The 25,564-nt window shown below is 51.6% G+C and overlaps 1 protein-coding gene across 4 annotated transcripts in view; it reads right to left on the bottom strand.

Annotated features, from left to right (window-relative positions):
* The window catches only part of EPHB2 (EPH receptor B2), a 120,401-nt gene that overhangs the window by 13,406 nt on the left and 81,431 nt on the right, over positions 1–25,564 (bottom strand). Inside the window, exons 6-12 of one of the 4 annotated variants that reach the window (XM_090023357.1) lie at positions 15,600–15,724; positions 7,473–7,635; positions 7,060–7,168; positions 6,678–6,790; positions 3,995–4,117; positions 3,139–3,386; positions 1,911–2,126 (exon numbers count right to left, since the gene is read on the bottom strand). In XM_090023357.1, coding sequence (XP_089879483.1) covers positions 1,911–2,126; positions 3,139–3,386; positions 3,995–4,117; positions 6,678–6,790; positions 7,060–7,168; positions 7,473–7,635; positions 15,600–15,724 — 1,097 coding nt within the window. Of the gene's footprint in view, positions 1–1,910; positions 2,127–3,138; positions 3,387–3,994; positions 4,118–6,677; positions 6,794–7,059; positions 7,169–7,472; positions 7,636–15,599; positions 15,725–25,564 lie in introns of all 4 variants that reach the window. The other 3 variants (XM_090023356.1, XM_090023358.1, XM_090023360.1) reach the window with 3 other exon arrangements.

The following is a 25,564-nucleotide window of genomic DNA, read 5'->3' as shown; positions in this document are numbered from 1 at the left end:
ACTGTAGGAAACTGCTGTGTGAAGCAACAGAAAAGAAGAAGTCTCTCTTCAGTGGAGTTATGGACAATGAATTCATTTATTAGGAAGAAAAGGAGAGCTACCAATAGGATGGGATCCTCAGTAGATGGAAATGGCAATAATAATGCAAAAAATTAGAAGCGTTAAAGAAATATTTCTGCCCTGTATCTAGGGGAAAAAGTCAGAGGTATGCCTATCATATGAAAATGGTGAAAGGCTTTCCACTCCAACAGTAACTCAGGAGGATCTTAAACTGCAGGTCCTAGTGCAGTGAGGAACCACGTACCCCATCTGTGCGCACTGCACATCAAACGAGGGCTATTCGCCCATCTTCGGGCAGCGCTGGGCACAGCGGCTCTTTTCCTCTGACTGGAAGAAGAACGTCTCGCATTCGAAAGCTCGTTGAACTTTACCCCGCCAATGCGGTGGGTCTAATAGAAGAGCTCGCCCAAAGGAACCCTTGCCTCTTGCATAATTCCTGGGCCATCATGGCTACAGCATCACTCTAACACTATAAATTATCAAGGAAGAGAGCAAACATCTGCGATGCCAACCACACTGTGCATCAGCTCTGACAATGCAGCGAAGTTTTAATTATTCATGAGACAGTTGCCCTGAATTCTGTGAAACGTGCTGTAGCCTGAGACAGGCACTGAGACCACAGCAATGTGTGGGATCAACATTATGTTACCTCTGCACGCGGCTTATCTCTTGTTTGTGGGTAGTGTAGTGAGAATTGCAATCTTCTGCTGTCACTGTTTTTCTCTGTGTTGCTTTCAATCTCTCCTTACGAGGTCATGGCTTATTTATAGGAGGGTTTCTCATCAATACTAAGTTTCATACAGCTGTCTGTCATTATAGGGCATTAGGCACAGGCAGCGATGCAATTTAAGGACTGCTGCCTCACAGACAATGGGGACCCTAGTGCAAAGATGAATGGTGCCATCGTGGTAGTAAGAGCTGTGGCATTGGCATCTGTTATACTGGGATTTCTGTCACACGGGTATCTGTGAACAAATTGGCGTCATCACAATTAATACCCTGTGTGCACTGGGGGTCACTGGGGGTCTGTTCTGTCTAACAAAATGCAATGTCTCCATTGCAAGAACCTTATCAAAGGGTGTGTGCGAGCATGTATGGCTGTGTGTACGTGCATGTACTTGAAGATGCCTAAGTGCGAGTGTACTGCAGTAGTGGGTGCATGTCAGGGTATATCCTTATATACGTAAAGATAGAAGTAAGTAGATATGCATGTGTGGGAGTGTGTGAGTATGGGCCCGGCTACACATGCAAACTAAACCCATACAGAAACCAGCTACAGAGCTGTTATACTTCTTCAAGCACTAACTTTGTAGCTGGTTGGCTCTCTTTACAGCTGCACTGTCTTTTTTACTGTGTGATTATTACTTTGCATGCTGGCTGGTCTACCTTTATTGCACCATTAACTGTGTCGTAATTACATTGCACGTGTGACTAGTCTAAAGTTATCATGCGATTCACAAGTGAATTGTGTAGTATGTGTAATGTGGAGCAGGGGCCTGTGTATGTGAGCCCAATTAGTAGACGTGTGTGTGTGGAGGTGGGTGTACACCTATGTGAAATGGTGGGTTTCTCCTCCTCCAGACGTGGGTTAAGAAGGGGCAGAGCCCTTCCCCATCACGTGAGGCTCTTCCCAGGGCCAAGCCTGGCTCTCATATTAGTGGCCTTTTAAGTCAGAGCCCCATTGCCCTTTCCCAGCCTGGGGGACCCTGATTGTGCACGCTTCCACTGAAGGCAATGAGCTGACTCAGGGGCTCAGTAATAGGGTGAGAGATCTCTAACAGGGCTCCCACTTCTCTCTCTCACCCTCTGTGACCCTCTTCCCTTGCATCCTCTAGAGACGGGAGCTTTACCAGGGCACTGGTGTAGGTGGGGTCCGAGGTGTCATCCTCCAGGAAGCGTGACAGGCCAAAGTCAGACACTTTGCAGACCAGGTTGCTGTTGACAAGGATGTTGCGTGCCGCCAGGTCCCGGTGCACGTAGTTCATGTCTGCCAGGTACTTCATGCCCGCAGCAATGCCTCGCAGCATACCCACCAGCTGGATCACCGTGAACTGCCCGTCATTTTGCTGGAGGGGAGAAATGAGAGGCCCAAATGGGATGTGTTCGCAATACACCCCAGGAAAAAGGCAGGGGAAGAGGCATATTAAAGTCAATGGCAGAGCTTCCAGTGACTTGCCCATATGGCCCATGGGAGCATGTGCCCTGGACATGCCCTGCATGTTGATATATGTAATGTCCATGGGTGCACACTATATGCGTAGTATGCATGGGTGTGTATGCATGCACCTTGTGTGGATGGTGTGTGTGTGTATTTAGTCTGAATGCGTGCCTTGCAGTGTAGCATATATGCGAGGAGGGAGCATGCACTATACATATTGATAGGGTTATGCCTGCCTATATAACCTCTGTGTGTGCTCTGGTGGGTCAGGTGTATGTGGATGCATTTGCACTTGACTTTCTGTCTTGTGTTATCAATCCATGCTGGTGGGCAAGGTTGGAAATTGCAGGGTACGCAACATTCAAATGTCTGCTCCAGGTCAGGTTCAACCTCAGGTTGCAGCTGAGCAACAGCTCTCTGTGCCCTGAGACGTGTATTCGTGCAGCGGGTGCATCGGCGTTTACCAGAGTATGAATCCATACAGGGTAAAATATGATTAAAGCCCCAAGTGCAGAGGCACTGTGTACAGGGAAGCTGCCTGCCTGGGCATCATGGTAGGTGCTATTGATGTCTCCATACTCAATATGAACCCTGAGCCTTGAAAATCTGGCCCAATGCATATGGACTAGGTACCGTGTATAAGTGAATGCACCCTGAGTGTCAATTCTGCATGCACTGTGCGTGTTAACAGCACATGTTCAGCGTGTGTGTGAGACAGTGAGGAGAAGAGTGTGCCCCTTCTATGCATGCATGCATGCATATGTCTGAAGCCGAGCCATCTGAAGGACATGGAAGCTTATCCCAGGATGCAGAATGAGTGCCTGCCACAAGGAGAGGGGGGCACTAAGGGCTGGGCCCTGCCCCATTTCCCTCCGGTGCCAGCACCCCATCCGCTGTTGTACTCTCCTTGCACCTCGTACCCGCAGGAAGGAGTCCAGCGAGCCATTCTCCATGAACTCAGTGATGATCATGACAGGGGCACTCTTGGTGACCACCCCTTCCAGGTGGATGACGTTGGGGTGGTCAAACTGCCCCATGATGCTGGCCTCGCTCAGAAAGTCCCGTCTCTGCTTCTCCGTGTACCCTGATTTCAGTGTCTTGATGGCCACAAAGATCTCTCTCTTGCCAGGCAGCTTGAGGTGCCCACTGCACACCTCCCCGAACTCCCCTGGGAACAGGAGAGAGAGCAGGGCATGGACGACTGGGCTCCCATGTTTTCAGCCCTCCCACCCGGACACTGAGCTACGACCAGGTGTAACACACCATGCAAGCCCCACCACCCAGACACCCTGTGGTTAAACATAGTATGACCCCATGCACAGCACACCACACCCATGTCCCAAAAGCCCCTGCCCACCCATGTGCTGTGGTCCTACGCATGCTTCTGCAATGTCCTGCCTGTCAGATATTTTTAGACCGGGGGCTAAAACAAAGGAGCACTTCTGTTTTGTGCCACAAGCCTTATTCTTTCAGTTGAATGGCACTAAACGCCGGCCCTTTGAATTAGTCCCTCGTGTGTAACTTGGGGTGGTTGGCTGCAAGGTGACCCTATACCCCAGGACAGCGCTGCCCACAAAGGGTCCAGTCTGTGCAGATATGCATGGCTTGCTTCTGAGCTCAAGGCTTTTGCACAATGGGACACGCCTGGACTGCCCCAACCCTCTGTTACTGGGAACAGCACATTCCCAGTTCCACTGGGACAAGTGAGGCTGGATCCCCAGTAAGCTCTCTCCCAGCTGCTGGGTCTGGCTGCCTTCCCATCACTGCCCAGCCTACCTGCTCCGATCACTTGCTCAATTTTGACACAAGAGATGTCAATCTCCTTTGCAAATTCCCTGACGGCCTCATTGGGATCCTCGTAGGTGAAGGGGTCAATATAAATCTTCATCCCAGGAGTCACTGCATAGAGTCAGAAAGACAGGTGCAATCTGAATGACAGGCAGGCAGCTTCCCAGGACAGGAGGAAAGTGTGTGCCTGTGCATGTGTGCATGGTCGTGTAAGAGAAGGAAATACTGCCGATGGCTCTATGCGTAGAGGATGGCGTAAGCATGTGCAGGAGTTAGGGAAACACGGAAAAGCAACAGCATTCTTGGAGCACATCCTGGGTAGAGCCTCTATTAGCTCTGCAGAGAGCCCATCTGCACATGCCCTGCCCAGAAACCTTCCCCGGAGTACAGCACGCATCAAGCAGGAAGGAGCTCAGAGGCTGGGATAACGCGGACCCCTGCACACAGAGACAGTGATGACGCAGGAGGGACGTGGCTCCTGCTCCAAAGGAAGCAGACCCAGCCCGAGCCTCCTCCTGGCATTGGGTAGGGAAGCAGACATCGACAGCGTGCCGCACAGTGACACACTGGCATCAAAGCCTGCCTGCCACATCCCCTGGCTACGGGCTTCAGAGCTCAAGCACAGCTATGCAGGGGTGAGAGCAGTCGTCACAGCAATCAAGCCAAAGGAGTCTGCGCCTGGGCTTCAAAATAACTGAGGCATGACTGCCTGAATTATTTCAGGGTAATTTCAGATGTCAGCTACCCAAAACGCTGTCCAAAAATTTGCTTTTGGATGTACTGGGAACAGCTGGAGTGACCACAGATAGCCCCCATGGCACTGGCTCAGATGGACCTGTCATCATTATATGGCCTGAGGGGCTGGCTCTCTAATGAGATGCGATGAATGTGCTCACAGCAAATTCGACAGAGGTTTAGCACTGAATAGCAAGCTGTTCTGCCCCGTCTGTCTCCTCCTTCTGCGACAAGCTGTGAGGCCACAACCACCCATGACATGGGGGCCTTGGCAGCAAACCTAATGATGCCCCAGGCTCAGCGCCCTGCCCTGAAGACTGTGCAGAGAAGGAACAGATCCAGGTTCTTCTCCTAGTTTCCCCGTGCCGGTTACAGTCGCTCAGAGGGAGGTCCCAGAAATGCAGTTTCTAGGCAATGAATACCTGCTACAAAAATGCTGAGTGACTTGTTGGAAGAAACAGGGTGAGTTAATGGCAGGATGGGCATGAGAGAGAACCCAATATCTGCCCTTATTCACCCCCTATATAGGTTTCACCAGGGGCCCCAAGGGAGTGAGCCACAACCGGGACGGGGGATCGGGGACTCCGGAGCAGTTGCATGAGCTGAACCGCCCTGTTCAGACAGCACAGGAAACACAGGACAAGGGTCTGTCCAACTGAGCAGGGAGCTCCTGCTTGGGACAGGTCTTCCCAGCATTTACTTGGCTCTGCCTAAGACAGCCCTCCGTTTTGCTGTGCTGCAGTTTGTTGCTCACGGGAGCCCAGCCTTGGGGCAAAGCATACAGCAAAATGGGCAGTATGTCTGCTCAGGGCAGGAGCACCAGTCCAAGTGCATGTACCCATGGGTGGCACGCAGCCTAGTCCCATTTCTCCCCACGGTGCAAGGCTTGGGGGTTAAAGCTGCGGGTACTTCAGGGATGCTACAGGACAGTGAGGAGGGGGCTCTAGATGGTGCTGGGTGATGTGGGGAGCAGGGGTGCACTGCGTTTGGGAGGGTTTCTGGAGGATACCACAGTGCAGTGGGAGTGGAGCTCTAAAACACAGTCTGATTTCAACCAGTGAACCTCGTGGCTGCGGAGGCGATCCTGGGTTAGGGCTGCACCTTGGCTAGAAGACTGGGTTTACAGAGGAGAGGGACACACATGCAAGTGTCCACTTTGCATGCATAGACAGCACGTGTGGTAGGCTGCTCACCAGCCACAGACGGGCCCGGCTACATGGGCGCACCCTCGTGGTCTCACAGCAGCCTCTGAGGTGTGAAAAGCTAGGCAGCCTGAAACTAGTAGGTGACGGAGGAGAAGGGACCTCCCCTGTTCTAGCTGTGACGGCTGCATGCGGAGAGCAGTCTCCTACAACACAGATTCAAGCTCTGCTTTCCCAGAAGGGGTTCAACGCTGGTCTCTCTAAGCACCACGCAGGTCAGGCACTACCCCAAGCCTTTCTGCAGGCTCCTTTGGAAACTGCTCCCCTGAGCAGCCAAGGGAAGGGTCAGGACGGGGCCTCAGCTGGGGTTAGAGACCGTGCAGGGAAGTCCCAGGTGCGGCGGGCCTCTGGCTCCCAGGGTGAGTGCTCCAGCCACTCAGCTACTACAGCTACACCAGGCGAGGATCCACCTCTTCCATGTGATGGCAGGGACTTGTGGCCAGATATGCAAAGACAGCACCATGTATGCATGCAGGTCACGGACTAAATGGCTACCTGTGCAAGAGCCAAAAATGCCACTGAGCTGAATGCTCCCCAGCCCTCCCCCGTGGCAGCTGGACAGGGACTGGAGTCTCTTTGCTCTCCAAGGGCGCAGACCGGAGAAGAGCGGAGGTGTTTCTGCCAGCCACAAGCCAACAGAGGAAGGCCCCCTGGCCTAAACGCAGATGCTCGCAGCCTGGCAGGGCCCGTCACCTCCCACACTGCACAAGGAATGAGCGAATGAGAGCACACACCGAAGAGCGAGCGGACCCCTGGGCCAGGCGCGGGTGCGCGGTACGTACTGTGGCCACTGGTATAGTGCTGCAGCTTGTCGGTGTACTCGGAGTCAGCCCGCTCGAAACCCCGTCTTCTGGAATGAGAGGGAGCCCTGAGCGGGTGGGGAAGGGACGAGCCGGCCCGGGGCAGCCCCGCGCAAGGTCACTTTCTGCCCCGTGGCTTCCCCTTCTCCCTCCCTGCCCCTATGCACGCTCCTCCTTCCATCAGTGCCTTCCTCCCCATCCTGCAGCCTCCCCAGTCCTCCATCCCCTCCACATCCCACGCTCCCCTAGCTACCAGGATGAGCGTGCTATGAACCACCCCGCTGGTGGCAGCGTATCACACCCCCGGGGGACCTACCTGTTGCACACTATAATGATGACCACCACTGCAATGAGGAACACCAGCCCAGCCGCGGAGGAGCCGATGATGAGCGGAAGCTTCTCCTGGATGCTGGTCTGATACTCAGCTGACACACGAGAGGGAGGGAGCTCGTTACAAGAGTGTGGGCAACCTACACCCTCCACTTGCACCCAGGGATACTGCTGGGACAAAAAGGGAGGCTTATTCCTCACCCCAGGCTATGGGCAATCAGAGCAGGGGAGGCAGCACCCCTTGAGCATCAAAGCTCCCCTGCTCTTGCTGCTGAGCCCTTTCAGGATGGTAGCCTGTCTCTCAGCCCTGCAGCTACTCAGGGGAGAGAAGGATCACTTTGGCCTCCTGGATCCCACTGTTCCCCTGAAAGCAGAGGGAGCTGCCTGCCTGAGTCTCACCTTCAGTCATGGTTTGGAAGTACATCTTCCCGCTATAGCGACCGTACCCTGCCACGGTACGTGCCCGCACCTGGAAAACGTAGATGGTGCCAGCTTTGAGGGTCTGCACGGTCACCGTGTTGGTGAGGCTCTTCACTGCCGTCGCGTTTAATTCACTCAGGTCCTGCCAAGGAAAGAGGCACTGACCATCAGAGATCAGAGCTGGGGCACCTCACTCTTGCCCTCACCCCCACCCCTCTGCAAGCAACACGTGTCTTGCATTGCCTGGACCCCCCTCCAGCGCTCCCAGGGGAAAGGAGAGGCTGCAGTAGTCTGGGGGGCGCGGGGGCAGTCGGGACCTCCCTGAGTATAGCCCCCCTCCGATCTGAACCCAAAGGCAGCACGCTGCTGACCAGGTCACTCTGCTCCATACCACGGCATTGCAAAGCAGCCTGCAAATGCCCGATGGCTTCCCTGGAGCAGGGCTGACAGAAAGGACACACAAATGCCAGCCACGCGATGGGCAGCTGCAGGCAGCCTGCTTTCTGCCTCACCGCTGAGGGAAAGCCAGCAGCGCACTGCAAAGCGCCTTGGCTAACTCCTGTTCCACTCAATGTGTCTAAGGGACAGGGTCTACCTGGTGACACCAGCTTTTGCCACTTGCAGGTGGAGGTGGGGGGGGCTCTTCCCCCTTCTAGCCCAATGGCCAGGGGTTAGGGCACTGGCCCGGGAGCAGGAGACCCAGGTGCCAGCCCCTTCCCCCAGCGGGCGTTTCAACCTGCGCTTCCTGCCACGTAGCCGAGTGCTCCGGCTCCCCAGCCGTGGGTCACACGGGAGACGGTTTTTCAGCCCTCCACTTGAAGGTGGCCCACGGGGCAGGCTGTAGAGGAGGTACGTGGGACAAGGAGGTGGAAGACAAGACAGACAGCCTAGGCCTTTGCTCTCAATAGGGCATTTACTTTTCCAGTGCTTTTTAGGCAATGAATAGTCAATGCAAGGTGCAGTGGTGCACCTCCTGCCTTTGAAGTCCCCGAATTGACAAATGCTTCTGTGGCACTCTGATTCGTATGGGATTAAACTGGTTCAACTGGGCAAACCTTTTAAAAGAGTGAGATGGAAAGGAACTGCAAGAAAATACAGTGCACTTTCGTCTCTGCAGGAACGTGGGCCTGGAAAGGGTGCCCTGAGCCATGGTCTCCAGTCCCCTGCTCTCATGGGGAACCTTTTCTGCTACAAGTGCCACTTCAAACCCTTGCAAACGACAAAGCGCAAATCAAGAATATCCTCCACGACGACGGGAAATGAAGGCACCACCACGGCCCTGCCACCATCTTTGGCAGAAGATCCTATGAAGAGGGCAATGCCTCCTGCTACAGAGAGAGGCTGAAATCTCCACAGCCTTCACCAAATCGGACCCAAAGGGAAAAATTCCTTCCTGAGGCCAAATCAGGCTCTGGGTATGCGGTGGCCTCATGTGGCATAGGCAGCTGCTGCACGTGGCCTGCAAGGGAGGTACCAGCTGGGCTTTCTAATACTGACCCTGGGCACCCTCTCCAAAACATACAGGGGCCTGAGCATCATTTCTCAAACTGTCTTCGGCACGAAGACTGTTGAAATGTTTATCCCGCCCTGCATCCTGCCATTTGCATTACTTCAGTGGTAATTTGCTGCCACGTGCAAAGGGAAGCGTGTGACCCCCTGGAATAAATGGCAGTGCATCGGCTACTGTTAAGTGTTATTTGTGTCACCGCAGCAGCTGGGCGCCCCAGTCACGGGAGACAACCTGACGGTGTTAGGTGCTGTACAAACAGGGAACAAAGAGCTCACACCGTGAACAGCAACATGCATCACGGAGGGATGAAATAGGCCCCTTTCTGGAGAGGTTTGAAAGAAGCTCTTAAACCTGGCGCTTTTCAGAAGCAGGCAACCAGCAGGGATCTGGCCACGATGAAAGCTCTCCAAGATCAGGATAAAGCGGCGCTATCGGGGAAGCACAACGTCTTCCTGTGATCCTCTCCATGAAGGTTAGGAGGGAAATAGGTCAGCCGGTACTTATGTTCCCAGCGTTCAAGGGGTTCACCCAGACAAACCTCCCGGGCCTGGTTGCATTAATAATACAACCTTTTTAAAATCACGGGCCCCAGGGAATCTCACCTCCGTTCCTCAAGGACTGCAACATGAATGCCGTAGGCATGCTTAAGAGAGAGTTTTAGCTCTGAAATGAATGTATATGTAGCTCAAGTGTTTTATGCCTGTCTGTCCTAGATTCCTCCCTTTTTCCTTCTTCTTCATTTTATTTTTCAGGCTGTTTTGCCCTGGCAGCTAAGATTATGACACGTTATAGGCGCTGGGACCACCTCTGAGACCAGCTAACCGGTAGTGGAAAAGACGTGCCTGGACCACGCGCTCATTGGGATTTATAAATCCCACCATCAGAGTCATCCCTTTCCCTTTGCATGGGGTCCAGTCTCTTACCCTGGGGCTTCTGACATGCTGCATCCAACTATTCCCCCTTCACTTTAACCACCACTCAGTCCTGCCCCTTAAAGCATATTTTTGTACCCCATCCCTGGCACACTTAATGTTGCACCCATGGTTCAAGCCTCATGAGCACTGCAATAACACCTGGGTTCTTTTCTGAGTCAGCCCATGTTCACATGGACCTCTCACTGCTGATTTCTTTTGGTCCTGGGTTTGGGCTTGGTTTGCTTTTGATGCGGCTGCCTGTCAGCAAGATGGTGTGCCAATTATTCTGTGTATTTCAAAGCTGAATTGCAATAGCACATTTTCATTTTCAGATATGCTTGAGTTTGAAAAGAAGTCATGATTATGTGCTGCTTTACAATGCTATTTGATCAGGTACTCTCAGCACCTCAAGCAATAAATCTGAATAATGGAGTGAAGCCAAGCAGAGACCTTGTTTGCAGAGAAAGGAAGCACTAGTCCTCGCAGCTCACGTGTCCTGCTGATCCTATTTTAAATGTCTTACTGCCGTGGTCCAGGGCTCTGACAGAGCTCCTTGAACACGGGAAGGCAGCATGGTGGATGGGATTATTGGCAAGGTCCTTCTGAGGATCCATATCCAGCATCCCAGGTGCACAATACATCTCCTTACTGGAAAGGAGTGATCCATATTCACCCTGGGAAGAACTGGTCCCCCAGTGAAAGTGAGAGAGATGCTCCAAACCAGGCATGATGCGTGTCCCCAAATGGGGCCGGCTACGTTGCTCCCTGGCAGGGCCACGCTCTGATAACGCAGACTTGGGAACTCAGTCCCCAAGGACCCACGGGCCTAATCCAGAGAGCCAGGTACCCTCTCCCGCTCTCCTCCACCCCCAGTCCCAACACGCCGTGAGCTCTGGAACCAGCACGATACAAATGCCTGCCAAACACCTTTTGCAATAAGCACGTGGTAAATTCCTGATGCCCGTAGTCCCGGGCACTGTGCTCATAAAGACTGAACTTTGTTGTATACCACAGCATACAATGTTATTTTCTCCATGCATCCCCACTCCAGAGCTACCTAGGTAGCATGGGATGATTTAGACAAGTTCACTGCTTGCTTTCGTATGGCTGCGACTGGCTGCATGGGAGAAGTGGACCTCTCCACGCCCCACAGGTCACAACCTGGGGCAGCGGGTCTAAATGCAGACCTGCCGTATGCTTTGCGATTCCCTTGCTTATATTAACCTGCATTCTCAGCACAGGGTCTCATGAGCCACCGCCGCCAAAGATGAGTTGTACAGTGCCAGAAAACTGCCTCGTGGCAACTATTCCTGTGTCTAGGACCTCCGCCATTGCTCAGCTATGCCCCTGATAGCAGGGCAGTCATGCGGAGCTGTTCAGGGCGCCTGCATGTAGAGGGAGGCATCTTTGTGCTCTCTGTTTTTGTTAACTCCACTGGGGAGAGGAGCCTTTTAATAAAATTAAGGATCCCCAAGGCTTTGCAATGGGAACCCATACTTTCAGTTGACCACAACCTTCCCAGACATCACCTTTGGGGTTGAAATTATCCAGATCTGGTTATTACCAGGGGTGAATTTGTTCAGAAACTTTGAGCAAAAGCAGTTCTGTCTTTTCTGACTAGGGAGAACTCTGACTTTTTCATGAGAAGCAAAGTTTTGCCACACTTTAAACAGGTCTAGTCTCAATGCCGTTTGGGGCAGGGAGCCAAAGCGGGGCAAGGACAGCCCTTGGGGAGAAGAGGTGCCTCCGAATGTCTGGGTAACATCCATGTTGATTTGGCCTGGGTATGAGGGAAGGAAAACCAGAGGTTGTACACATGCAGTGGTTTTTAATCACGACGATTAGAGCTGACTGGAAACTAATTTCTGTTCCATGGGGCTTGCTGACATTGTGAAATTAATTTCCATTCCAGACTGGACTGAAAACAGAAATCTGTGGAATTTCCTAGGAAACAAAAGATTTGAAAAACGCTGATTTTTCATACCAATTCCACCACTCTCTTTGGCCTGAAGCATTTCATTCTGGTTTTCCTTTTTTTGATTTAAATGTTATTTTATAATGTATCAATCTACCATACAAACTAAAAATCCATTTCCAGAAGAGAGAATATTAAACATGAAAAATCAAAAGCCTTTTCCCTCATTTTTTTCCTGCTGAAAATGGTCATGCTCCCACAGAAGGTCTAATGCCAACGAACTGGAATTTTCTAATGGAAAAATGTTCCCTTAGCAATTCTTTGACCAGCAATAATGATAGTGTTATAAGCGGGCTGGAGAATGCAGGTGGGTGCAGTGTCCTGATTTTGTAGTAATAAAGATTTAGAGAAAAAAATGACAATAACATTAAATGGGTGTATACAAAATGGGAAAAGGTCACAAGATGATTATGACTGGTTTTGGCCCAACATGAAGGGTCCTAGTCCTGGGCGAAGCCTGTGCCACAAAGCAGAGGATAAACAGTGACAGAGCACAGCAACTTTGAAGCTATATTATCTGGCCAGCACCATGTGGGCCAGTTTAAAGAAGGGTTTCAGCCCTGGCAGATTTGAATGAAGGCAACATTATTATGGGGCAACTCAATGGGCAGCTCTGCTCAAGGTGCAAAGGGCAGGCACAATGTTGTAATGCCCAAGGGATGCAACGGAGAACAACAGAGACGCTTTACTGTGTAGTAGAGCAAGTTTCTGCGCAGTAAGCATCACTGTCTACCCATGTGGACCCTTACTGAGCAGTAATTTGCTCTGCTTTGCTAATCAACAAATCTGGTCCCAAATGCCCACTCATGTAGATGCCTGCCCAGGGTGGGTTTACCCTGGAGTAAACCCATCCGGCAGCATTTGCATGTGTAGATGTGCCCAGGGAGTGCAATCTAATATTGTTGTATAACTGAACAAGAAGCCCTTGCCAAGAATATCAGGAACAGGCTGGTTGCCCCCTTCCCAAGAGCATACTGCAGAATTAGAGGGTGCCTCTCAGGATTTAAACGGGGATCAAGCCCTTGAGGGGATCTGAGTTGCAAGAGAACCACTAATAAACAAAAATGAGTCTGAGAAGGAAAACAGGCCTTGCTGCTTCAGGGCACAAGACCACAATCACTGGGGTCAAGAGGGGCATTCCCTTGGAGCCGGCCATCCCGCTGTCCCCTCCCAGACAGTACTGGAACATTTCTTTCTCTGAATCCTTTGGCAATGTTGAGACAAGGCTCTGGACCTGAGAGCACACCGCTCTGTGCCAGCCTAATAACTTCAGAGGGTGCTGCTCGTTTTGGCTTGGAGTGGAGATGGGAAGGAGCAAAGAGTTAACAGTGGCCGTTCCTTTCTCATCACAGACCAGGTAGAGGACCAGACTGTCCAAACACCAAGTGAATCCAAAAGGGCCAGTGGAGCATGAATACCAGCACCTAGCATCCCCCTCCCCCTTGCATGCCAAGGAAAGGTTCAGGTTTCAAATACTGCTTTGTGTCGTGCAAACACTGCAGCTAATTCTAGCCCGGGACACCCTGTGCTGCACTGTGGGCGTGTCTCCATGAGACACTAAATGTGCAGTAGACTCATTCTACCGCGCATTAGTGTGTCACAGCAAAAGCCGTGTTAATGCACAGTGGAATCAGTCTACTGTGTATTAGCGTCACTAAAAAGGCATGGGCCGATGTTACTGCACATTTAGTTAGTACCTATTACAAGACACTTTTACATGTGCAAGTGCCGGGTGCGCTCAGCGCTGTAACGCTTGCAGTTGTATACGCAGCGAAATGTGCGTCAGCACTGAGATAATGACAGCAACGCGCTTTTGAACTAAAACACAAAGAAGGTGCTTTATTTCCAAAGCACACCGCTGCCATTTTCTGCACGCTGACCCGCATTTAGCCACTTATATAACTGCATGCAGTGTAGCGCAGTTCGCATCAGCTCGTGCATGAAACAGACTCAATTAATCCCCAGTGCGTCACAGGACAAAAAAGTAATATGCAGTAGCTGTGGTGCATTAGTGCACGTGTAGACGTGCCTGGTGAGAGCTGTGAGAGCCATTATGTCCTGGTGTGATTTGGGTCATCTGGCACTAAGATCATTTGCTTCTTCCACTGCAAGCTCCAAGAGCAACGACGACAGGAGCATCCTGCGGCGTTATGTGCTGGCTGATAGGACAGGCCCACAAACTGCCGCTCCTTCTTTACATATGTTGTTCCATTATTTATACCATGTGTGCGTGCGAGAGAGAGAGAGAGAGACAGAGCGAGCACACACTCCCCGAGATGTTCTGTCACTGCCTCGAGTGTCTTGGGAACCAGGACCTCTCCCTTCCCAGATCAGTCTAATGTTCTCTTCATCCATCTTGCCACATATTCTGGGATCATTTCCAGGGGTCAAGTAAATGCTTCTAATTTATGCAATATAGGTCAGGACCCATTTAACAGCTTACAGGCTAGCTTTACCCTCCATACTATTCCTCTGGCTCTTGGTGATGAGAAAATAGGTCACAGGCAGCAAGTGGAGGAGGGATTAATCATTTCCTCTGGCAGCTGCTGGGAAAAATATTTTCACTTTCCCTTAAAGTTTTTAATTAGCTATTTTGTAATTGTTCCTGTCTAGTTTATTAGAGTCCTGGCCAGGAGGGACAGACTCTCAGGTGGAAAACTCCCCTGGTTCCTCACTCCCTACTCTCAGGTCCCTCCTACCATCTCCCTGGGGCTGGGCCCCTCCTCAAGCTCGGTGCTCTGGCCATGGGTAGGGTCCAGCAGGTAGGAGAATGTGGCTGGTCTGCACTGCAGGTGCTGCAGTAATGCTGCCTCTGCCACAGATGCACTGTACACATGCAAAGGGCTTCCACCATGTCCCATGGTCACATGTGTGCCATACATGTATGGTGGGGGCCAAGCCCCGCTTCACAGCCGGACCATCCCTGCTTAGAGCAGGACTCGAGCCTTGCTTCACTTTAGTGCAAAGATGTCCACCGCGGGGCTCTGTCTGGTGGAGCACGTGCACTCGGGGAGTGCCACAGCTGCTTCCAACTGGGATAGCGAAGGTACATGTGCGATTCATGTCCCATGTTGCACTGGTGCAGCCTGGCCATGCACTGTCCAGTTCCAGTGGTGTGAACAACCCTCAGGTAGACACATGCTTAATTTTGGAACTGAAGGCTGTAAACCTCTGTGGAATTACACCAAGGATGCATTGGACCCAAGATACTAGTATATCAGCAACTGACGTTCCCGCTCCAGGACAGGGCCACCATCCGCCTCCTCAACGGAAGGGATGAGTTACTCTTTGGGTTCAGGGCAAAGGGTCTGCTATCTCCTCTCCAAAGGCCTCAACAAACTCTTGATGTGTGAAGAGCGGGGAAGCTACTTCCAGTGGACTAAGAGTTCCTCCGTAGTGATTTCTGAACAAAGCTACAATGCCAAAGCAGAGCCGGCCCTGTCCTGCTCTTTAATTGATCTCCTGGGAGCTGAAGGGATTATACTCAGTGCTGTTCACTCTCCCTTTGTGTCAGATACGGCTGAACCTCGCTGTGAACCGCAGCAGTGTGAATCCTGGCTGCACTGCCACTCCATGATCCTGGGGCACCTGCTACCTCTTGCCATCATGGCTAACCCCCCCAAGAGCTTGACAACTAGCATGGCAAAACTTGTGCTATTCCCCCCATATGCGCACTGAAGGTGGGCTACCCCAAGCTGTTTTGATACCTTCTCATAGTATTGCAGCTCATAGTCTAGGATGACTCCATTGGGTTGGTCAGGTTGAGACCACGAGAGGGTAATACTGTCCACGGTGCGGCTAACCTGATGCATGATGGACACAGCAGAAGGAGCTGAAAGAGAGAGAAAGAGAGAGAGAGAGAAATGTAAGTCAAATGCAAGAGTAGACGGCACTTGAATCTGATGGCTGGGGGCTGATCTGCTCATTACAGGGATGGAGTACAGTTCCTGGGCAGTTTTTAAATAGGGCCCCTGAAGCCAGGGTACCATGTGCAGGTCATTTCTGGGGCATGCATATCAACCTTGCGAGTCTGCCCATCTGCTGTTTCCCTGCAATACGTAAAAGTTAAATTAGGGTAGCTTTGCATTGTGTTATTCAGTGATAAAATGGCCAGCTTAGCTTTTACCTACGCGGGGGGAAAGTGGGCACACGGCCAGTTGCCAAGGAGCAGCAGGTCCACAGTAAGTTGTTGGACTCCTTTTAACTTTAACTTTGTTCATTTGCCCTTATCTTACACCTATCTTGTCTCATTTTGTTGCAAGCTCTATGGTACAGAGACCATGCACATCACTTGGTATGATGGCCATGAGAGAGGCTGAGCACTACAATAATGCAAATACTAAATAGCAAGACAAATACTGCAGATAAATTAGTTCAACTGAAATAAATACAAAGAGCATTCCCACTTGGCTGGGACAGAGAAATGCAGAGTGTGTTCTGGCCCCGAGGGATACAGTATACAGCCCATGCTGGGAATATGAAAAGATCCCATCCATTACCAGCACTGCTGAGTGACCAAAACCAGGCACAGAGAGCCAAAGGACCGACGCTGCACAAACCTGACCGAGCAAAAACGCTTTTATAGTAGAATTTCCCAAATATGTAAGTTGAATTACTGCATCTAAACAAATTATGCCCTGGCTCTCTCCTTTGAGTCCTGAAATATTTCTGAGTAAAGGTACAACACATGTAAAATGATTAGGCACCCTTTGTTTTCTCCTCCTGCTCTGCACGGAGGTATTTCCCACACTGTCCAGACCATCACCTGGATGATGCCATTCAAGCATGTGTTTGTAATACTCAATGTGGCCCTGTGGGATTTGATACTTTGTTCCATGAAAAATGGTACTACTTTCCAATGACAAAATAAACGGAGATGTAATGATCCTTCCCTAGGCTCTCACTTTATCTCAGAGACAAATGTTAGCTTCCTCCGTCTCCATCCTCCTGGGGGAGTTCCCCAAACACTCAGGCACTGGGGTTAAAACAAAGGAGGGTTTTCCTCTTCCATCCTTTGTTTCTGGGACGTGTGCCCAAGTACACACGCATGCGGTCATTTGTGTGTGCACAGGCCCTGTAACAGAAGGACAAACCGTGCATAAGTGTATACTTAGACCCTAGAAAACTGACCAAAAGGAAACAGGATGTCACCCTAAATGCATGTGCAATTATTACACAGGAGGAACTGGAATAGGTGCAGTACAAGAAAGGGCAAAAAATGTGGTGTGTACAAACGCCCATAGAGAGGGGCTGTCGGCTGACACGGTTGTGGCTGGGGTGGGATCACAACACCCCAGCCCCAACAGCTGTTGTCGTTTTTGATGCTACACTCACGTTTCTGAACGCGCTGGAAGAGAACAATTAATTGTGCTCATGACTCCAGGTGTCTGCACGTGCAGCGGGGATGAGAGAAGTACCCGGAGCCTCGTTTCCGCTGTGCAAGGACACTTCCTTCCCTTGTCTGACAAACCAGACTCCCTTTGTCCTACCTAAGATGAACCATATCCTCCCAATACTCAAAGGACTTGGGACTCCCAGACACAAGACGCAAGCAGAAGCCTTTCTTGGCTGATGTTACTGCCCCAGATTCTCTGGACTCTTCTCATTGATACCTTTTGCCTGAGGCTAGTTCAACAAAGCAGAGGGGGGGGGGAAAAAAGCGAGACAAGAAACACTGTCAGTTCAGAAAATATTTTCTTTAGAAAAAGCCACAGGCATAAAGTGACAATGTCCTTCCCTGTAATACAGTCTGCAAACTGCTGTGTGGGAGGATATTGAAACCTTTGTATTGCCCCAGACAGCAAATTCTTCAGTGTGGAGACCAGGGCTGAAATTCTCATCCTAATGAAATCAATGGAGCTCTGCCACGGGCTCTGGTGCAGCCAGGATGTTACCTCACGTCTCCATGCGTGCATGCAACATCAGGCAGCCAGGGCACCCTCGTCCTGATGGGAGAATCTCAGTGCAAAACAATTGCCATTGTCAAATATTAATGAAGAATCATGATTTCCTGATGCCTATTTGGACACTCTGGACCCAGAAGGAAGGAAGTACTGCAACCTGTACTGTTGCAATGAATATGTGGGAGTGCCTCGCTAACAGAGTTTATAATATCCCGTGTCAGGGCACGGACACACGAATAAGATAGTGTGAGCTAAGCGTCTCAGCACATCAGCTGTTCCATGGTAAATTAACCCTAACCTCCTTGACCGGAGCTCTGACTGAAGACAAGGTAGGTATCTGGGCTCTGACTGCCAAGGTTGGTTCATTCTGGCTCGTGCTTCAAGACCTGAACTTTTGGCAGACTCCACAGGCCAAATTCCACCCTCGTTTGGGGGTAAAGCCCCACCGATCCCCTGGGCAGCTCTCAGGGGCATCCCCCGTGTCTCCTGCGCGTTTGAATGCATGTGATCCAGATCAAGCTGGACCCGAACTCTGTCACGGCTCTGCGGAAAATCCTGCCTTCTACTCTTGCAGCAGCCGCGCAGAGGGAGACAGACGGGGATCTGAATAAAGGCATCGGCAAGAAACCTCAGGGGTGAGACGGAGCCACGTTTTCTCTGCTGCTTTTTGTAGCAGCAATAAAAGCATCCAAACCACCCTAATTCCACTGCAAAAGGGGGCCTGATCCTGACAACAGATGAAACTCGCTGGGCAGCGCGCTCCCTTCTGCTGGACAAAATAGGCAGTCAGCGGCTTAAATATTCCTCGCTGTGTTTTCTGTGTTGGGATCCTAGAGTTGAGTGTCTGGCTTAGCTGAGGTATGTACGAAGCAGCAAGCTATTTGCTTCATGATGCCTCTGCGCCGGCTCGCAAAGGTATTTGGTGCTTGCACGTAACGGTGCAACCTGTTGTTACAGGATTTTTTTTGCCTGCTGACGTTAATAAGGAATATTAAGCTATAAGAAAGAAGGAAAGAGACAGGTAAGGGTTCAGCACAGTAATATCCTGCCTGCACAATTCCAGCACAAAGAAGAGCGGGAGTGATTCTTGGACTTCATAAACAGCCCAGAAGGGCCCATCACAGCCCCTCAATGCAGGGGCCAACCACCTATGGCTCATGGGCTGGATCCATGCCATGAAGATTTGGGCTTGGCCTGAAAAGGCATGATTTGGTTGGGGGGAGGCACCATTTTAAAGGGATCTCCTGCTCTGTGCTCTCACCACCAGAAATAGCAACTTTGCTGCTGGGTTTTTTTTGTTTGCCATATTTTTTTGGCAGCACTGCGGGGCAGAGAGGGAAGAGATTATAGCAGCAGGGGACCGCTGGTGGGGGAAGGGGGTTGGTGGCCTGCAGCGGTGGCTGGGGCACAAATGCCTGCCTTGCCAACCCCTGCATTAATGTTTCTCCCTGCACAGGACAGGGCAGGGAATCTCCTGCATCTAACCCCAAAACCGGGGCTGAGCCCCAGCGGGGATTTAAAAAAGACACTGCTTTTTGATCCAAACACTCCACGGAGAGCCTACCCATGCCGACGGCTCCTTATTTCTCTGTTGAAACTTATGTGCACTGCACCTATTTTGAAATTTCCTGACTTGAGCTTCAGCCCCTGGATTTTGTTCTGCCATTGCCTGGTAGATTAAGGAAGTGTCAAGAAATATGAATCTCTCTTTGGAAGTAATTATAGGTCCTGAAGAAATTCCCTCATTACCTTATCTTTGATTAGCTAATTTGCTTGAGTTTTTTAAGTCCCTCATTATTAAGCAGGATTCCCAGACCTTGGATCATCCTGGTAGCTCTTTCCTGAAACCTTTTCAATGTTTTTAAATCTTTTTTGAAGTGTAAACCCCAGAACTAGATACAGAGACCCCCCATGGCCTCTGCCGCGTTGTATACAGAGATAGTAACAACTCCTCACTCCTCCTTGATATTACTCTACTTTTGCATCCATGGATAAAAAGCCAGCCCTTTTGGCTATGTGATTGTTCTGAGGTCTCACGTGGACTTTGGTTGCATACAATGTCTCCTCCACCCTTTTCAGATGCACTGAATGCCATCCTCTATTTGGTAAAGGTGCCTACTTCACTGAATGATATTGCACTTGACTACTGAAAAGCGTGGCTGGACTGAGCCCACTTGACCAAGGCATTCAGACAGCATGGATGTTCCTCTCTTGTTGCACATCCTCAGTCTTTCTGTATCGTTTCCTGTGCCTTCTAGGTGATGTTCATAATGCACTTCTACACAGAGAAGAGGCTATGCAAAAGCAGCGCTTCCTTATGCAGATCTACTCCTGGCCTACGTCGGAGTCGCAGATGTTGGCTTGAGCATCGAGGGCACGCTTTCCTTATTTCATTTCCTGTTAGCCCTGCAAGACCCACACAGCCAAGAGAGAGGGAGCAGTGTCTGGTCCTTTTTCTCCACACACATTTCCATCAGCTTTGCATGTATGATCTCCCTATGGGGTTGCAGGTGGGAAGGAGAGTTTAACCCAGTTGTATGGGGTTTGCCATCGGTGAAACGGCAGGATCTTGACTCTCCAAGTCCTGCCTGCATTCGCAAAGACACATTTTCATTGTAACCTGGGCCCATTTGATCTGGAACTTACTGAGACTAGAAAAGAACTGCACAGCGCCGTTTGCAAGAGCCCTGCACATCGGTGATCCCCTCTGTCCTGGCCATCCCTCCAGCTCCCAAATCCTGCAAGACCCAGCCCAGTGCCTCTGCCCTGACCCCTTCTCTCAAGTTCAGCAGTCGCCCTACACACACTGCATTGTGCTCAGTGGCGCTCTCAGAAAGGAGTACAATTGGGAAAGCCGCTGTGTAATGCTTAAGGCTATTCATTATAATAAAACTGACAAAAGTCAGCAGGGAATCATCTGCCTATGAAGAGCAGTATCTGGCAAATAAGAGAAAAATAGGCCCATTTTTTTCAGGCTTTGTGTCTCACATCAAATAGTAGGCTAAAGGAAGCATTGCTCCAGCTGGGAGGGAAACTTAGCCATGGCTGAGCTGTTTATAGGCACTCTGGGAAGCTGAGATGCGATTCCTGCCTCCCTGGCTTGGGACAGACTGCCGAGGCCCGGGCGCACAGGCCCCATCTCCTGTCTCTCTCTATTTTGTGTCAACCTGCCATGTAAATCTCGACCACTGCTAACGAGGGAGAGCAGATGCATTCACTTTCACTGGAGAGGGGGGGAATAAGTCTGCGTGATCCCATGTGAGTGCTCAGACGAATACACAGCCCAGACCCATCGCACCATGAAACGACCTGGTCTGGAGTCACCCTGGGTCCGTGCTGCTCCCCGGACACACCTTCGCTGGAAGCTGCCCTGTTCCCAGTTGCATTTGAATGGCCGAGGTCTGCCATTCTGCACCGGTCCCTGTCTCCAGGACCATCACATCTGGTACCGAGCTGCCATTCCTTGCCACAATTAAAACAGGCTCCTGGAGGTTTGGAGCAAGCTGACTCCATGCCCTCCGGGAGCCTTGCTGCAGAGAGGCGCTAGCCGATCTGCTTGGCTGTTCAGAGCCACTGGGACGTTGCAAGGCCTTAGCGTTTATCTCAAGGTGCGGAGACCCACGATTACGGTTGTGAGTTTGGAGACAAAAGTGGTGTTGCGAATGAAGCACTCAGAAGAAGGGAGGAAAGCCGGACTGGAGACTCGGACGGAGGGCGGCTTTCCCCAGAGTCAACGAGAGCTCTCTGCAAGGTCCCCTGGCTGCTGCGTGGGGGTTCACCGGGATTATGTTACTTTACATTTTGGACGACATGCCAGTCACGGGGGAAACCACAGTCTTTCTCCAATTTCTCTTTCACGATTTGTATCTCCGTTTGAAACCCTGCCAGTTCTAATCCATCCTTGCTCCCGCGGCCCTCCCCCCTTCCCCAGCTGCCAGAGTGGCAGGACGGAGCCCTCCGCCCCCGGCTCGTCCCCGGGTCTGCTCCATCTAGGTTCAGACATAATCAAAGGAGCTCCTTTCCCTTTCTGGCGTATGGGAGGATTGGGTTACCAGCCGCCTAGCCCCCATCTCTGATCGCTTTAATCCCCCTAGCTCATGTCCCGTCAGACAGAGTCAACATTTGCTCTGGAAAACAGTCCTGACAAAGAGCGTGAAGCTGGCCCACACCCTCTCTTCAGGAAAACGTCAAAATTAACCAAGGAAATGAAGTGGTGAACAGCTGGGAGCTTTCCAAGCATCTCTTCAGAGCCCCCCTGATGGAGCAGGGTCCCCGGAGTCAGGTTACTGGGCTGGGAACTGCTTTCATTCCAGGGTGGTCAGCAGGGGATTCTGGCATTTGCAATTACCCGCACAGAAAACCGGCTCTGCCCTGAGGGTCAGACCGGGATTCAAGGCAAGACCTTGAGCTGGAGACGACACAGCGGGAAACATGCCACGGAGATGCAGCCTGCTGCGCTGGTAAGCGGGCGGGCGTGCCGGAGCATCCCGTCAGCAGAACAACGGGGTGCATGCAAACCCCCCAAATGCAGTCAAATTTGCAGGGGGATGCAACTTCCCAGGGATACAGATTAAACCTCAGGGTAAGACGGCAGCCAATGTCTCTGCTCACTGGTCCATTCGGAGCTGTTTCAAAAGGCGCAGTAGGTGCTACGGTCTCACGGTTTGGTGTGGGAAGCTGGGAAGGATACAGCAGAACTGCTCCAACTTCAGCACAGCTTCCTCCAGGACTGAAGTTGGAAAGGGTTGCTACAACAGCAGATCTCCTGGCTTGTCCGCACACGCACTCATAACTCCACGTCATCTTAAAATCAGTGGGAATTTCCTGAGACCCTCCAGAGCAGCGGTACTCAACCTTCTGGCCCCGTGGGTATTGCCAGAGAAACGGGCAGAGAGACTGGCCAGGTCAAGGTGTCCTGAGGAGGAGCAGGGCGGAGCGGGCAGGCTCTCTGCCAACGTCCCCTGCTCTCGGGACAGCACGGGCAGCTGCACGCTCTTCTGACTTCCGAGTAGAAGTGAAGCTGTCACTGAAAAGGGGCAGAGTTGAGGACAGTTTAATAACCAGCATTTCCCCTTGGCGCCCGAGGGCCGGGGGATTCACGGGCCCTGCTGCACCCGTAGAAGACGGGCGGTTTGCAGCTTGTGAGGTTTTGCTTCTGAGGCGAAGAACCTCAGGTTTCAGAGGCCCCAGGCAGGTATGGCACCTGCCTTCCCTGGACAGGCAGCCCCTTCCAGACCACGCACACATCGTTCACACGCACAAAATCTCTGGAAAACTTCCCAGCAGGCCCAGTTCTCCTGCCTCCTGGGTTTGCAGCTACAAATGCTGGAAGGTCATGAAAACAGGTGGGCTCTGGCTGTGGCCCCATCTGGAGGAATGAAAGCCCCAGCTGGTATGGACTGCGGTTTTATAACCAGCTCTGAATGCCGCCACACCAATCGCTTGGCTTGGGCAGATGAAGACTGAAATGAAAACCTCTGGTGTAAAGCAGCAGCAGTCCCCAGGATGGCAGACACTAGCACCTGGGAAAGTGTCAGGCTTTGCAAACACTCAGCAAAAGCCAGGGTGGATCGGGTACAGGTGACAGGACCTGTGGATGTGCCATGGTTACTACACCAGCAGAGTCTCCCTATGCCTGATGAAGGGTGTTTGTGTCTGAAAGCTTGCAAAGCACTTTTTCCCAACTATTTAGTTGGTCTAATACAAGAGATCACATCGTCCCAAAGAACCTTGTCTGCCTACGTCCTTAGACCAACATGGCGACAACCAGCAACCCTGCCACAGTTACTACAGCATTGCACAGGGAGCTTAGTACACTCTGAATTTCTTGTGCCCCTAGCCCTGCAAACTGTTTGCTGCAGCAAGACGCATTCATCATCTCTTCCAAACGTGTAAGCCAAGGGCTAGCCGCTGGATCGCTCTCTGCCTCTACCGCGCGCGGGGAGCAGGGGTGGAAGAGCTCTCTGCCAGGGGACAGCCACACTCGTTAACCAGGCAGAGCCTCCCACCCTTTCCTCGTGGCTTTTGTTTTCCGAACGTCGGCTCCAGATGCTGTGGAACAGGTTTCGGGAGCCCCAGGCAGGTAGGGGAAAGAGATCCTTAACTGGTGGCATGATTTATAGACGAGGGAAGTCAGTCGGTGGGAGATCCCACAGCGCCGGTGGTGGGAGGCTCGGCGCGTTTGCCAGGAACGCTCGAGCAACATAGCTCATGTTCCAGTTTGCCAACCTCCCCCAACTGGCAGCTACCGGACCAGAAAGAGAAGTCCTGAGGAGACAGCAGCTGGTGAGGCTTCTGCCATCTGGGAGTCCTGGCTCGGGGCAGTCTTCAGGCAGCAGAGGGGGAAGACGATCCAGACAACACACAGCCCCCTCCGGCATCCTGCATCCGCAGCTCTCCGAGCACAGCCTGCTGAGTGGCAATTTCCTTCCAAAGGAGTTTGCTCCAAACTACAGCAGTCGGGCCGCAGTACTGGGGGCCGCACGGGAGGAAGAGTGAGAGGAGCAGGGGTAGCAGCCATGGCACGAGCAGCAAATGTCAAGCGGCAGCAGCAGGTTTTAGAGGCGATGGCTGCAGAGACAAATAGTGAGACTCGAGGAAGAAATCCCTGGGTTAGCAAAAGTAGTGACCAGAGGATGGAGAAGGTACAGAGATGGAGACAGATGAGATGGTTTGGGGAGAAGAGCAGCTGCAGAGAGCTTAAGGGGCATAAGGGTCTGTCTCAAGGAGGCAAATGCCCTTTGGGGTGCTATTAAGAAGCAATGAAGGCAAGACAAGGAAGGTGATCGTGTCGCTTTACTCGGCACAGGTTTCGGGGACATTAGAGAGAATCCAGGCATGTGTGATAACGATGGCGAAAGGACTGGACTGGACGGCGAGCCATGTGAGGACGTGTTGAAGAAACTGGGTGCATTGAGTCTGGATGGAAAGAGATGGCGGTAGGGGAATGACGTTGTAGCTAATTTTTAAATACGTGAATACCTACCTTAAAGAAGATGGCAACAACCTGTTCTCTCTTGCTGCAGGGGGCAGGACATCTGGTTGCAGGTTTTCAATGGCAGAAAAGCAGATTTAGATTCAATCTCAGGAAACTTTCCTAAGTGTAAGAGCAGAAGGGCAGTGGACCGAGCTGTGGCATGTCCTTTGGAAAAGGCTGGGCCTGGCCTAGTTTGAAGACAAGGGATCCTGTGCAGGGGGTTAAACGAGACACCCCTTGATATCCTCTATCAATATCACAAAATTCTTCGCGCATAACATTCCCACCAAAACCACGGGTTGCAGAATTTGCTTCCAGGCAGGAGCTTCCAGCAAGAGCAAACCGTGACGTCCACAAAGGCAGGTGGCCCCAGGTCCCTCCTAGCACAGCCGTGCGCTTTGTGGCATCCGGGCAGCTCCTAGGATCTCTCCACTGCACTGCCCTCACCTACCAGCTCCTCGGCCTCTTCTGCTTCATCCTTCCTGCAACAACGACACGGTGTTCAGCTCTTCTCCTGCCTGTCTCTTCACAGACCTCTTCTGCTCATGTGAAGCTGGCAAAAATCTCTCTCTTTAGAATTAACTTCATCTGCTGAGAAGAGAGGTGCCGCATCTTCTCAGTGGCTCTTTCTTGGACCTCTCTCTTTGGCACTGGTTGGATTTGGATGTGGGGGTCGCGTTCGTTTAGGGGGAGTTTGAAAGGACTGGAAAGAAGATGATGTTGCAGCAATATTTCAAGGGGGCAACTATAAATCTGCAGAAAATCCTGGAAAGGCTGATCAAGGATGCAGTCA

This window comes from Crocodylus siamensis, chromosome 12, assembly GCF_052110815.1.
Source record: "Crocodylus siamensis isolate JL-2025a chromosome 12, ASM5211081v1, whole genome shotgun sequence".
Taxonomy (NCBI): Eukaryota; Metazoa; Chordata; order Crocodylia; family Crocodylidae; genus Crocodylus; species Crocodylus siamensis.
The sequence above is the reverse complement of the archived record's forward strand: the minus strand, read 5'-3'. Positions and strand labels throughout refer to the sequence as shown.